The 13,718-nt window shown below is 44.0% G+C and overlaps 2 protein-coding genes across 2 annotated transcripts in view; one reads left to right on the top strand and one right to left on the bottom strand.

Annotated features, from left to right (window-relative positions):
- Window positions 1-13,718, top strand: part of LOC138370570 (tripartite motif-containing protein 5-like) — a 502,851-nt gene that overhangs the window by 187,788 nt on the left and 301,345 nt on the right. The window lies entirely within an intron of this gene.
- The window catches only part of LOC138370569 (uncharacterized), a 93,120-nt gene that overhangs the window by 33,005 nt on the left and 46,397 nt on the right, over window positions 1-13,718 (bottom strand). The window contains exons 2-3 of the mRNA XM_069334960.1: window positions 4,142-4,843; window positions 2,915-3,061 (exon numbers count right to left, since the gene is read on the bottom strand). Of these exons, the coding sequence (XP_069191061.1) occupies window positions 2,915-3,061; window positions 4,142-4,372 (378 nt within the window). The 5' untranslated portion in view covers window positions 4,373-4,843. The remainder of the gene's footprint in view (window positions 1-2,914; window positions 3,062-4,141; window positions 4,844-13,718) is intronic.

Here is a 13,718-nt window from a genome sequence, read left to right as displayed (position 1 = left end):
CCTGTAGCTCCAGCTCCCACTACTGGCAGGGGTTTGGTGCTGGACCTGTAGCTCCAGCCCCCCTCTACTGGCAGGGGTTTGGTGCTGGACCTGTAGCTCCAGCCCCCCTCTACTGGCAGACGGTTGGTGATGGACCTGTAGCTCCAGCCCTCCTCTACTGGCAGGGGTTGGTGCAGGACTAGTAGTTCCAACCCCTCTCTACTGGCATGGGGTATGTGCTGGACCTGTAGCTCCAGCCCCCCTCTACTGGAAGAGGGTTGGTGCTGGACCTGTAGCTCCAGCCCCCCTCTACTGGCAGGGGGTTAGTACTGGACCAGTAGCTCCAGCCCCCTCTACTGGCAGGGGGTTGGTGCTGGACCTGTAGCTCCAGCCTCCCTCTACTGGCAGGGGGTTGGTGCTGGACCAGTAGCTCCAGCCCCCCCCCTCTACTGGCAGGGGGTTGGTGCTGGATCTGTAGCTCCAGCCCCCCCTCTACTGGCAGGGGGTTGGTGCTGGACCAGTAGCTCCAGCCCCCCCTCTACTGGCAGGGGGTTGGTGCTGGACCTGTAGCTCCAGCTCCCCCTCTACTGGCAGGGGGTAGGTGCTGCACCTGTATCTCCTGCCCCCCCCCCCCTACTGGCAGGAGGTTGGTGCTGGACCTGTAGCTCCAGCCTCCCCCCTCTACTGGCTGGGGGTTGGTGCTGGATCTGTAGCTCCAGCCCCCCCTCTACTGGCAGGGGGTCGGTGCTGGACCTGTAGCTCCAGCCTCCCCCCTCTACTGGCAGGGGGTAGGTGCTGGACCTGTAGCTCCAGCCCCCCTTTACTGGCAGGGGGTAGGTGCTGCACCTGTATCTCCTGCCCCCCCCCTACTGGCAGGGGGTTGGTGCTGGACCTGTAGCTCCAGCCTCCCCCCTCTACTGGCTGGGGGTTGGTGCTGGATCTGTAGCTCCAGCCCCCTCTACTGGCAGGGGGTTGGTGCTGGACCTGTAGCTCTAGCCCCCTCTACTGGCAGGGGGTTGGTGCAGGATCTGTAGCTCCAGCTCCCTCTACTGGCAGGGGGTTGGTGCTGGACCTGTAGCTCTAGCCCCCTCTACTGGCAGGGGGTTGGTGTTGGACTTGTAGCTCCAGCCCTGCTCTATTGGCAGGGGGTTGGTGCTGGACCTGTAGCTCCAGCCCCACACTACTGGCAAGGGGTGGGTGCTGGACCTGTAGTTCCAGCCCCCTCTCTACTGGCAGGGGGTTGGTGCTGGACCTGTTGCTCCAGCCCAACTCTACTGGCAGGGGGAGTTGGTGCTGGACCTGTAGCTCCAGCCCCCCTCTACTGGCAGGGGGTTGGTGCTGGACCTGTTGCTCCAGCCCCCTCTCTACTGGCAGGGGATGCTGCTGGACCTGTAGCTCCAGCCCCCCTCTACTGGCAGGGGGTTGGTGCTGGACCAGTAGCTCCAGCCCCCTTCCCCCTACTGGCAGGGGGAGTTGGTGCTGGACCAGTAGCTCCAGCCCCCCTCTACTGGCAGGGGGTTGGAGTTGTACCTGTAGCTCCAGCCCCCCCCCCTCTACTGGCAGGGGGTTGGTACTGGACCTGTAGCTCCAGCCCCCCTTTACTGGCAGTGGGTTGGTGCTGGACCTGTAGCTCCAGCCCCCCTTTACTGGCAGTGGGTTGGTGCTGGACCTGTAGCTCCAGCCCCCCTCTACTGGCAGGAGGTTGGTGCTGGATGTGTAGCTCCAGCCCCCCCTCTACTGGCAGGGGGTTGGTGCTGGACCTGTAGCTCCAGCCACCCTTTACTGGCAGTGGGTTGGTGCTGGACCTGTAGCTCCAGCCCCCCCCCCCCCCCTCTACTGGCAGGGGGTTGGTGCTGGACCTGTAGCTCCAGGCCCCTCTACTGGCAGGGGTTGGTGCTTTACCTATAGCTCCTGCCCCCCCCCTCTACTGGCAGGGTGTTCGTGCTGGACCTGTAGCTCCAGCCCCCTTCTACTGGCAGGGGGGTGGGTGCTGGACCTATAGCTCCAGCCCCTCTCTACTGGCAGTGGGAGTTGGTGCTGGACCAGTAGTTTCATCCCCCCTTCTACTGGCAGGGGGTTGGTGCTGGACCTGTAGCTCCAGCCCTCCTTCTACTGGCAGGGGATTGGTGCTGGACCTGTAGCTCCAGCCCTCCTTCTACTGGCAGGGGTTTGGTGTTGTACCTGTTGCTCCAGCCCCCCCTCTACTGGCAGGGGGTTGGTGCTGGACCTGTAGCTCCAGCCCCCCCCCCCATACTGGCATGGGGTTGGTGCTGGCATTGTTGTGGAGTTCGTTGGCAATTTTAAGGCTTCAGTTTCTTCGTACCAGCAGTGGTCTGATTTGGTTCGCTCTCTTACTGGATTCAACGTCCTCCCAGCGAGCACAAGAAATATTGCCGGAACAACCGTACACATCTTCAAGTGGAAACTAGATTGTTTCCCCTAAGGAGTGCTAGATCAACCGGGCTGTGGTGGATATGTGGGCCTGCGGGCCGCTCCAAGCAACAGCCTAGTGGTCCAAACTCTCTCAAGTCAAGCCTGGCTTCGGGCCGGGCTTGGGGAGTAGAACAACTCCCAGAACCCCATCAACCAGGTATCAACCAGGTATACTTTTTTGGAAAGGTTGGTGGAGTGTCTCCCGCTCTCTGCGCCTCTGTGAGGGGGGCCAGGATCCCGGGTTCAATAGAGGATCACGGGTTCAATCACCATGCAGGCCAGAAATGGTTAACATGTTTCCTGTTGCCTTTCACCTGTTTCCTCTGTTCACCAACCAGTAAATATTTATCCAGGAGTTAGGCAACTATTGTGGATTGTATGTTAAGGAAAGTCAGTAGTTGACCTTGGGGGAACCCCGATAAACCTAACAACAGGCTTCCTCTCCTCAAAACTCAACTCAATATCTTGTGGTATGACCTATGAGAGAAAATAAAAAACTTACTGTTAATTGCTTCTGGGGGATCTCTAAAGTGATTTCCTGAACTTTATCCATGATGCTGGAGGCTGAGTCTCCCAGGTGTACGGGGTCAGCTGTGGCACCTGTCTCCGTGGTCGTTATCTCCAGGGCCTCCCTGATGGTCTCCTGCACCTGTCATTACCAACACAAACATTAATGGTGGAGGCTGAGTCTCCCAGGTGTACGGGGTCAGCTGTGGCACCTGTCTCTGTGGTCGTTATCTCCAGGGCCTCCCGGATGGTCTCCTGCACCTGTCATTACCAACACAAACATTAATGGTGGAGGCTGAGTCTCCCAGGTGTACGGGGTCAGCTGTGGCACCTGTCTCTGTGGTCGTTGTCTCCAGGGCCTCCCTGATGGTCTCCTGCACCTGTCATTACCAACACAAACATTAATGGTGGAGGCTGAGTCTCCCAGGTGTACGGGGTCAGCTGTGGCACCTGTCTCTGTGGTCATCATCTCCAGGGCCTCCCTGATGGTCTCCTGCACCTGTCATTACCAACACAAACATTAATGGTGGAGGCTGAGTCTCCCAGGTGTACGGGGTCAGCTGTGGCACCTGTCTCTGTGGTCATCATCTCCAGAACCTCCCTGATGGTCTCCTGCACCTGTCATTACCAACACAAACATTAATGGTGGAGGCCGAGTCTCCCAGGTGTACGGGGTCAGCTGTGGCACCTGTCTCTGTGGTCGTCATCTCCAGGGCCTCCCTGATGGTCTCCTGCACCTGTCATTACCAACACAAACATTAATGGTGGAACCTGGACTATAATGAAGCATCAGGCACTGAGTAAAGTAACTGGACTATAATGAAGCATCAGGCTCTGAGTAAAGTAACTGGACTATAATGAAGCATCAGGCTCTGAGTAAAGTAACTGGACTATAATGAAGCATCAGGCTCTGAGTAAAGTAACTGGACTATAATGAAGCATCAGGCTCTGAGTAAAGTAACTGGACAATAATGAAGCCTCAGGCTCTGAGTAAAATAATTTCACAATATAAGTAATGGTGTTTCTCTACACTGACCACAGTGTAGAGAAACAACAAGATGACAGTTGACTTTATTAATAAAAATGTTTCAGGTGTTAGAGCAAAAAGTTTCCTATCTATAAAGTCAACTCTCATCTTGATGTGTCTCCAGGTCAGAAGTGTTTATATAGAGGCCATACTACACTCAGTTGGGTGAGAACAATGTGACCTTCGGTAGTGTACCTTCACTGAGGTGTGGACAGTGTTGACATCTGGGAAGAGTTCCTGGCACTTCCGGAGCCAATCTTCTACCTTCATCTTGCACCCATCAGCTGTGTCTATGGTTGTGCCAACCTCCTGTGGGGTGTTGACTGTGTCGAGGCTCCCCAACATGGCCTGCAGCTGAGTCTTCCCTTCCTCTCCTTGTGTTGTCATATCTACCACACTGGTATCCTCCAGTTCCAAGAGCTTCATTGCTGACTTGTTCTGCTCTACCAGAGCATAGAGTCTGTCCTGGAGCTGGAGGTGGTGAGTCTTCCAGTCCCCCAGCTCTCCCCGGTACTCCCCCAGCTGGGACAGTACCTCTTCACAGCTAGTAATGAGGCTGCTGATGATGCTCTTCTGCTCCTGCACCAGGGAACGTAATGTCTTACTGATGCCTCTGGCGGGACCTTCATAAGGTTTTGCTGGCACTACTTCCTCAGTTGTTAGCTGAATATTTTTGAGTTTCCTAACAAAAGCCTCCACAGCATAGCTAATTGGGAACTGAGTAGAGGCTGTGGCAGCGTGCTCGGCACGGCAGCTGGGGCAGGTCAGCTGACCATTCTTGATAGCATTGTCAATACACTGGGAGCAGAATGTGTGGCCACATGGCAGTGTGCGAGGTCGTAGCCGATTGTCGTCATAATCGTTAAAACACACTGAACATTCCTCTGGCTTGTTATCCTGTGGAAAAGAATATTTAGTTTGCTAGATGTATTTACATTTAAAACTAATATTACAGTACTTTATATATTAATACAAATTACATAATATTTTTATACATTCTTTGCTATTTCAAAGCAGGGTTAATATTACTGACAGATTAACACATTCACAGCACGGCCAATATTTTTTATAAACATATCTCGGAGTATGGGATAATATATTTAGGTAACATATTGCAGCAGCAGGGCGGTTTGTAAGCCATACCTGAGAGTGCAGACTAACAAAACCCATCCTTACTTTATTATGAATAATGGAAGAAAATGTATGTATCGTATGTGATAATGGGGGAAGGATCAAGTATTCTTAGTCTAAGTTGGACAATAAATACACTGTGGGTTACATCTTAACACATGGGTTTTATTGAACAACTCTGGGTTATTTTACACTTACTATGGGAACACACAATTACATTACAGGATTGTTGAGATTGAGTGATACTCTTCCCCAAACATAACCATGATGGATAAATTGACTATTGGTCTCACACAAATCTGGGCTTAGTTGATTTGGTGGTGATAAGACCACCAAATCTTATCTATTTGATTTATAAAGTAAGTACAGTATATATATATATATATATATATATATATATATATATATATATATATATATATATATATATATATATATATATATATATATATATGTCGTACCTAATAGCCAGAACGCACTTCTCAGCCTACTATTCAAGGCCCGATTTGCCTAATAAGCCAAGTTTTCATAAATTAATGTTTTTTCGTCTACCTAACCTAACCTAGCTTTTTTTGGCTACCTAACCTAACCTTACCTATAAATATAGGTTAGGTAGGGTTGGTTAGGTTCGGTCATATATCTACGTTAATTTTAACTCCAATAAAAAAAAATTGACCTCATACATAGAGAAAAGGGTTGCTTTATCATTTCATAAGAAAAAAATTATAGTAAATATATTAATTCAGGAAAACTTGGCTTATTAGGCAAATCGGGCCTTGAATAGTAGGCTGAGAAGTGAGTTCTGGCTACTAGGTACGACATATATATATATATATATATATATATATATATATATATATATATATATATATATATGTCGTACCTAGTAGCCAGAACACACTTCTCAGCGTACTAAGCAAGGCCCAATTTGCCTAATAAGCCAAGTTTTCATGAATTGTTTTTCGACTACCTAACCTACCTAACCTAACCTAACCTAACTTTTTCGGCTACCTAACCTAACCTAACCTATAGAGATAGGTTAGGTTAGGTTCTGTCATATATCTACGTTAATTTTAACTCCAATAAAAAAAAATTGACCTCATACATAATGAAATGGGAAGCTTTATCATTTCATAAGAAAAAAATTAGAGAAAATATAATAATTCAGGAAAACTTGGCTTATTAGGCAAATTGGGCCTTGCATAGTAGGCCGAGAAGTGCATTCTGGCTACTAGGTACGACATATATATATATACACACACAATGGGGCCTCGACTTACGATGCTAATCCGTTCCCAGAGACGGATCGTAAGTCGAAGCGATTTTTCCCATAAGAAATAAAGGGAATTGAATTAATCCGTTCCCCACCCTCCAAAATATTAACATACAAATACATTTTATACTGAATACAATGTTTTTTTCTAACTACAATACAGTACCAAAGTTTCTCTTACCTTTATGGAGGGGCTCTTGATGGCGTATGGAAGATAGTGATGAGGGGGGAGGAAGAGAGTTGTTACTGTTTGGAAGGGGAGTCCCCTTCCATTATCACATCAGGCAGTGATGTTTTCTCTGGGGTACTCTCTTTCCTACGTTTTGTCTGAATACCACTAGGACCTGGTCATGATTCAGTGCTTGTTTGTCTCACTACAAATTTGTCAAGAGGCATTTGTTGTTCCCTTAATTTTAACATTTGTCTGTAATGATGCATCAGTGTCATTGAATAGGTTAAGGCAACGACCTACTGCAGCTTGATTTGGGCGAGTCGTTTCAGCAAAGGTTTGCAATTCTTCCCATGCTGCACACATTTTCTTAATTGTTGAGGAAGAGACATTCTGTACTCTTGTATCTGCTATATGCTCATCCTTACATGGATGAGCATATAGCAGATACAAGAGTACAGATACATCCTTTAATGTTCAAAATGCAAAAAATCACCACAAAAGCGGAATTTCTTATAGGCGCAATTGTCACTAAGCGAGCAGCTGTAGTAAACTGAGGCAGGTCGGCCGCGTGACTGGGAACCACTCGCTCTGTCGACCCGAACGTGTACCAACAAATATCGTAAGTCGACGACACCATCGGATGTCGAGTCGCATTTTTCGATGAAATTCACATCGTAACTCGAAATTATCGCAAGTAGGGGCAATCGTATGTCGAGGTGCCACTGTATATTTTATATATATATATATATATATATATATATATATATATATATATATATATATATATACAGGCATACCTCAGAATAAGAGTTTAATCCGTTCCTGGAGACGCCTCGCCTTCCGAAAACTAGCATTCCGAAGTTAATTTCCCCATAAGAAATTAAGGGAAATGAATTAATCCGTTCCTGACTACCCCAAAAACCCCACATCAAACTAAATTTTTATACCTAATTCATCTAAATAAACCTACAAAACTGTGTTCCAGTTATTACTTACCTTGCTGTCGAGTGCTGTAGGCGTATGGAAGATGGTGAGGAGGGGGGAGGAGGAGAGGAGTTACTGTTTGGAAGGGGAGTCCCCTTCCATAATCACATCACATAACCTCATGCCTTGTAACACTATGGATACCACTTCTCTTTCTAAATTTTTCAAACCAGCCCCTGCTTGCATTAAACTCTTTCTTATCTGCATCACTCATTGCAGGGGTATTCTTTAGAAGGTCTTCGTGCAACACCCTGGCTTTCTCACAAATAATGGCCTCCGAAACACTATCACCCCTCAACTCCTTGTCGTGTATCCAAATTAATAACAACTTTTCCACTTCTTCAAGTATTTGTGGTTGTTGTGCCGTTAATGTTCTTACTCCTTTTGCCACTTTAGCACCCATAATCTTATTTTTCTTCTTAAGTATAGTGCATATTGTTGATGTGGCTTTGTTGTACTGCCTACAAAGTTCAACAACACGTGTACCGTTCTCATGCTTCCGAATGATCTCTTGTTTCTCCTCTATTGTCATCCTCACATGAGCTTTCTGGCCTTTATCCTTACCACTGGCTTTCTTGGGACCCATGGTGAGATATATAATAACAAATTGTATAGACAAATCACCAAAAATCCAACAAAACACTGAAAATCCGCGAGAAGAATTGATGTGGGGGTAGTCACTGAGCGCGAGACAATAATAAACTGAGGGGCGGCGGGGCGGAGAGGCGACGATAGCCGAACCACCACGCGCTAAGTTGGCTGTACGCGTATCAACAAACTCGCGTCCAAACTCGCCTCCCGAAGTAACCATCGCCTTCCGAGACAAATTTTTGGAGTAAATACACCTCGCCTTCCGAAAACCTCGCATACAGGGACAATCGCATTCTGAGGTACCACTGTATATATATATATATATGTATATATATATATATATATATATATATATATATATATATATATATATATATATATATATATATATATATATATATATATAGCGGGCAGAGTGTATCGTGATCTTGCCTGTACTCCTCTTGACATACCAGAAAACATTCTAAGGAAACTACTCCAAGCTTGTACTAAAGAGGCATCCTTCTTAAGCCTGGATGGGCACATGTATAAGCAAGTAGATGGGGTCGCCATGGGTTCTCCCCTAGGTGTTCTGTTTGCGAACTTCTACATGGGTACCATCGAACAAAAGGTCTTCGTCGACATGAACTTGAAACCGGCCATATACTGCAGGTATGTTGACGACATTTTTACTCAGGTACCTGAGGTCAGACATCTGCAGGAGCTGAAGGAGGCATTTGAGCGGAATTCTGTGTTGCATTTCACCTACGAGATGGAGAAGGATGGAAAGCTGCCCTTTCTAGATGTAACAGTCATGGAAAGGAGTGGAGGTTTCCACACTGCAGTCTACACTAGAGAAACATAAGAATGTGCCTCAATGCCAATAGTGACTGCCCAGACAGGTGCAAGAGGAGTGTTGTTAACGCTTATGTCGACCGTGCTCTCAGCCACAGCTCAGGATGGAAGCAAGTCGATGAAGAACTTTGTAGGGTAAGGCAGGTCCTAGTCAACAACGGCTTCTCCAATGGTTTCATTGAAGACATCATAAGAAGGAAGGTGAAATGCCATGCAACCTCTGAAGAGACAACTAACACAACACCTGTACCCCCTATTAGACTATTTTACAGGAACTTCTTTTCCACAGCTCATAAAACGCAGGAAAGGGTCCTGAAAGATATTGCTAATAGAATCGTTACCCCTACAGACAAAAATCAGAAGATACAATCGACGATTTACTATAAAACCAAGAAAACTGCCAACCTACTCATGAGAAACTCTCCAGACACAAAGCAGAACGCTTTGAAAGAGACCAATGTCGTCTGTGCCTTCAAATGCCCACTTAGGGACTGTAAGCCTCAAAGAACTCAGTATATAGGCAAGACAACAACATCTCTTTCCAGGCGATTAACGATACATAAGCAACAGGGCTCCATTAAGGAACATATAATCTCTTCCCACAACCATACCATCACCAGAGAAGTCTTAACAAAAAACACGGAAATCATCGATAGATACACCGATAGCAGGCAGCTTGATATCTGCGAGGCACTACACATTAAGAAGTCAACACCAGCAATCAACAGCCAATTAATGCACAACTATATTCTACCCACTTCAAGACTCCGCACCAATTTAGAAGCATCAAGAAATATGGGCCAATAGGCCGTTTGCATTTACTTCCATTCTTCCCCTTTAACTTTACCCAATATTTCGTGTTCTATCTTGTGTTGAAAGTTTGTTTTCACCTCATCCAAAACTGTTGTAACATCACCTCACCCAAATGCAGGTATATAAAATTAAAAGCCATTTGAATTATAGCATAGTAAGAAATCTGTTTAGTGTTTGCAGGTTACAGTTGTGTGTGTGTAAACTAAAGTCTTTGAAAATGTAATAAGTTATTACGAAACGCGTTCAAGTGTGGCGTCAGACTAGAAATAAAAATGAATTTTGGAGAACTGATTTTTCAATTACCATCGACAGTGAAAAGAAACAAGAAATATTGAGAAAATTTGTGTTAGAATTATTAATCTTATTTTTTCGGTCATATTTAATAATATATGTCTACAGGAAAGAATGCTACCAAAATATACTAATTATATATATAAATATATATATATATATATATATATATATATATATATATATATATATATATATATATATATAATATATATATATTATTAAATATGACCGAAAAAGTAAGATTAATAATTCTAACACGAATTTTCTCAATCTTTCGTACATTACGCTTCACTGTTGGAGGTAAATCGAAAATCAATTCTCCAAAATTCATTTTTATTTCTAGTCTGACTCGACACGGGCGCGTTTCGTAAAACTTATTACATTTTCAAAGACTTTAGTTCACAAATACACAACTGAATAGAACTTACAATAGAAAATAGTTGTAAGTTCTATTCAGTTGTGTATTTGTGAACTAAAGTCTTTGAAAATGTAATAAGTTTTACGAAACGCGCCCGTGTCGCGTCAGACTAGAAATAAAAATGAATTTTGGAGAATTGATTTTCGATTTACCTCCAACAGTGAAGCGTAATGTACGAAAGATTGAGAAAATTCGTGTTAGAATTATTAATCTTACTTTTTCGGTCATATTTAATAATATATGTCTACAGGATAGACTGCTACCAAAATATACTAATATATATATATATATATATATATATATATATATATATATATATATATATATATATATATATATATATATATATATATATATATATTGGTAGCATTCTTTCCTGTAGACATATATTATTAAATATGACCGAAAAAGTAAGATTAATAATTCTAACACAAATTTTCTCTATCTTTCTTACATTTCTTTTTCACTGTTGATGGTAATTCAAAGATCAATTCTCCAAAATTCATTTTTATTTCTAGTCTGACGCGACACTTGAGCGCGTTTCGTAAAACTTATTACATTTTCAAAGACTTTAGTTTACAAACACACAACTGAAACTGAATAGAGCTTACACATCTTCGAGGTTTATATCTACATTTGGGTGAGGTGGATGAGGTGAAAAAACGAACTTTCAACAATGGGTATTAAATTCCAACACAAGACAGAACACGAAACAATGGGTATTGAATGGAAGTAATTTTAGAAAGCCTATTGGTCCATATTTCTTGATGCTTCTATATTGGAGCGGAGTCTTGAAGTGGGTAGAATATAGTTGTGCATTAATTGGCTGTTGATTGCTGGTGTTGACTTCTTGATGTGTAGTGCTTCGCAGACGTCAAGCAGCCTGCTATCGCTGTATCTATCGATGATTATCAAACAACTATCTATCTAACAACACAGAAATCATCGATAGATACAGCGATAGCAGGCGGCTTGACATGTGAACGCATTTCGTAATAAATTATTACATTTTCAAAGACTTTAGTTTACACACACACAACTATAACTTGCAAACACTAAACAGAGTTTAACCCTTAAACTGCTCATGGTGTATATATACGCCCTGAGTAACATGTCCCACGGTGCGCATGGCGTATATATATACGCCATAGGGTGCCAGGCCCAATTCAAATGGCCCGCGGCTACACGGGGTTCACAGTAACTTCCTCAGGGCTCTTGTAAACAGACGCCATTTTTTTTTTTAAATCGTGGGCAATATTCTCAGGTGTAAGAGGCACAGTACTGTTGGAGCAACCAAGGCTGGCGCATGCAGCATGAGCGAACAGCATTGCTGTTCAGCTTGTGACCACAGCATCGCCGAAAAATGTCAAAATATATAAATGTTATTATTTAGCGATGACAATATTACAGATGACCCATGACTGTGATATAAATAACCAGGGTTGTGATAATAGCAGGATTGTTGTAATAATTAGCGCTGTGGGAGGAGTGATGCCGAGAGACGGAGGGAGACAGCATCGTTTACTGACTGTGTGGCCACCTGTTATTGTTTGCACTCACCATACCAGGTCAGTGGTTCTCTATGGTGAACACAAATGTAGATACTTATATATAATGTGTGTATTAGTGTAATAATAGCAAAAGGATTATGCTGGGAGGAGCCATTTGGGTGACGGAGGTGACGTCGTCTGCACGATTTGTCTAGCTGTTTAGAGGGTGGCCACTATGCTCTTTGGGCGCACTACAAGCTTAGGTGTACAGTTACGGTGCATAAAACATGTAGATACTTATATATAATATGTGTATATAGGGTAATAACACTGCAAACAGTATTGTTGGGGGAGAAAGTTTAGTGCGTGTGACCTTGAATGAGTGAGGGAGCCGCCAGCTGCCATCTGTGTATAGCGACGACTCTTAGTGCCTGAACTAACTATATCAGCTTAGCTTTACAGTTGTGGTGAATAAAATATATACATACTTATATATAACGTCTGTATATAGTGTAATAACACCACAAATGGTATTGTTGGGGGAAGAAAGTTTAGTGCGTGTGTTGAGGGAGTGGCAGCGAGTGGCTGGCTGGTGTGTGGTGGTAACTCTTCGTTGCTTTTCGACTCTCAATACCAACTTAGTGATTCGTTATGGTGACCAAAACATGCAGATACTTATATATAACCTGTGTATAGAGTGTAATAGCAGCAAAACTATTTGTTTATTGTTTTATAAACATAATTGAATCACTAATATGCACATCATACTTTTGAGTATAGCGATTATTAATCACTTTTATTATATAAATATATTACAATACACACTATTGAATAATATTACTGCAAAAAAACTAAGAAAAAATAAATCGAAGACATTGAAACAATTAGGTAATATCTTTGTGGCAACTCCCACCTGTCAGCGCGGGTGACACTGACGGGTCTGACGACCGCGCTGTCACCGCCCACTTTTTGCCAGACTTCCTCGGTCAATTGCGCCCAAAATATGTCACCTACGATTTTTTTTTTATTTTTCCCGTGCTCAGGGGACACAAATTAACATGTCTAGAAGAGGGAAAAAAAATTTTGAATTCTTTATTTCTTGCGCACAGGGGTGTAAATGTCCCCAGGACCCCTGAGCAGTGTAAGGGTTAAACAGCTTTGATTTTATACCTGCATTTGGGTGAGGTGATATGTTACAACAGTTTTGGATGAGGTGAAAACAAATTTTCAACACAAGACAGAACACGAAACAATGGGTATAATATTTTGTAAGTTAAAAGGAAGAATGTAAGTAACTGCAATGGGCCTATTGGCCCATATTTCTTGATGCTTCTATATTGGTGCGGAGTCTTGAAGTGGGTAGAATATTGTTGTGCATTAATTGGCTGTTGATTGCTGGTATCGACTTCTTAATGTGTAGTGCCTCGCAGATATCAGGCCGCCTGCTATCGCTGTATCTATCGATGATTTCCGTGTTTTTTGATAAGACTTCTCTGGTGATGGTCTGGTTGTGGGAAGAGATTATATGTTCCTTAATGGAGCCCTGTTGCTTATGCATCATTAACGATGCATAAGCCATTCTATAGGCCATTGCTCCCCTTGCCTCTCTGAGGGGGCCAGGTTCTGGCCATGGTCCCCGGTAGGCCCTAGAACTCCATACACATGACTGATGCCAAAGTCTGACATTAGCATACCCTCCAAACACACACCGAAACTACGACGTTGGTACAACGTTCGAACAAGTTTTAACACTTTCTAACCAGTTATAACAA

The sequence above is a fragment of the Procambarus clarkii genome, chromosome 32, assembly GCF_040958095.1.
Source record: "Procambarus clarkii isolate CNS0578487 chromosome 32, FALCON_Pclarkii_2.0, whole genome shotgun sequence".
NCBI classification, from domain to species: Eukaryota; Metazoa; Arthropoda; class Malacostraca; order Decapoda; family Cambaridae; genus Procambarus; species Procambarus clarkii.
The sequence above is the reverse complement of the archived record's forward strand: the minus strand, read 5'-3'. Positions and strand labels throughout refer to the sequence as shown.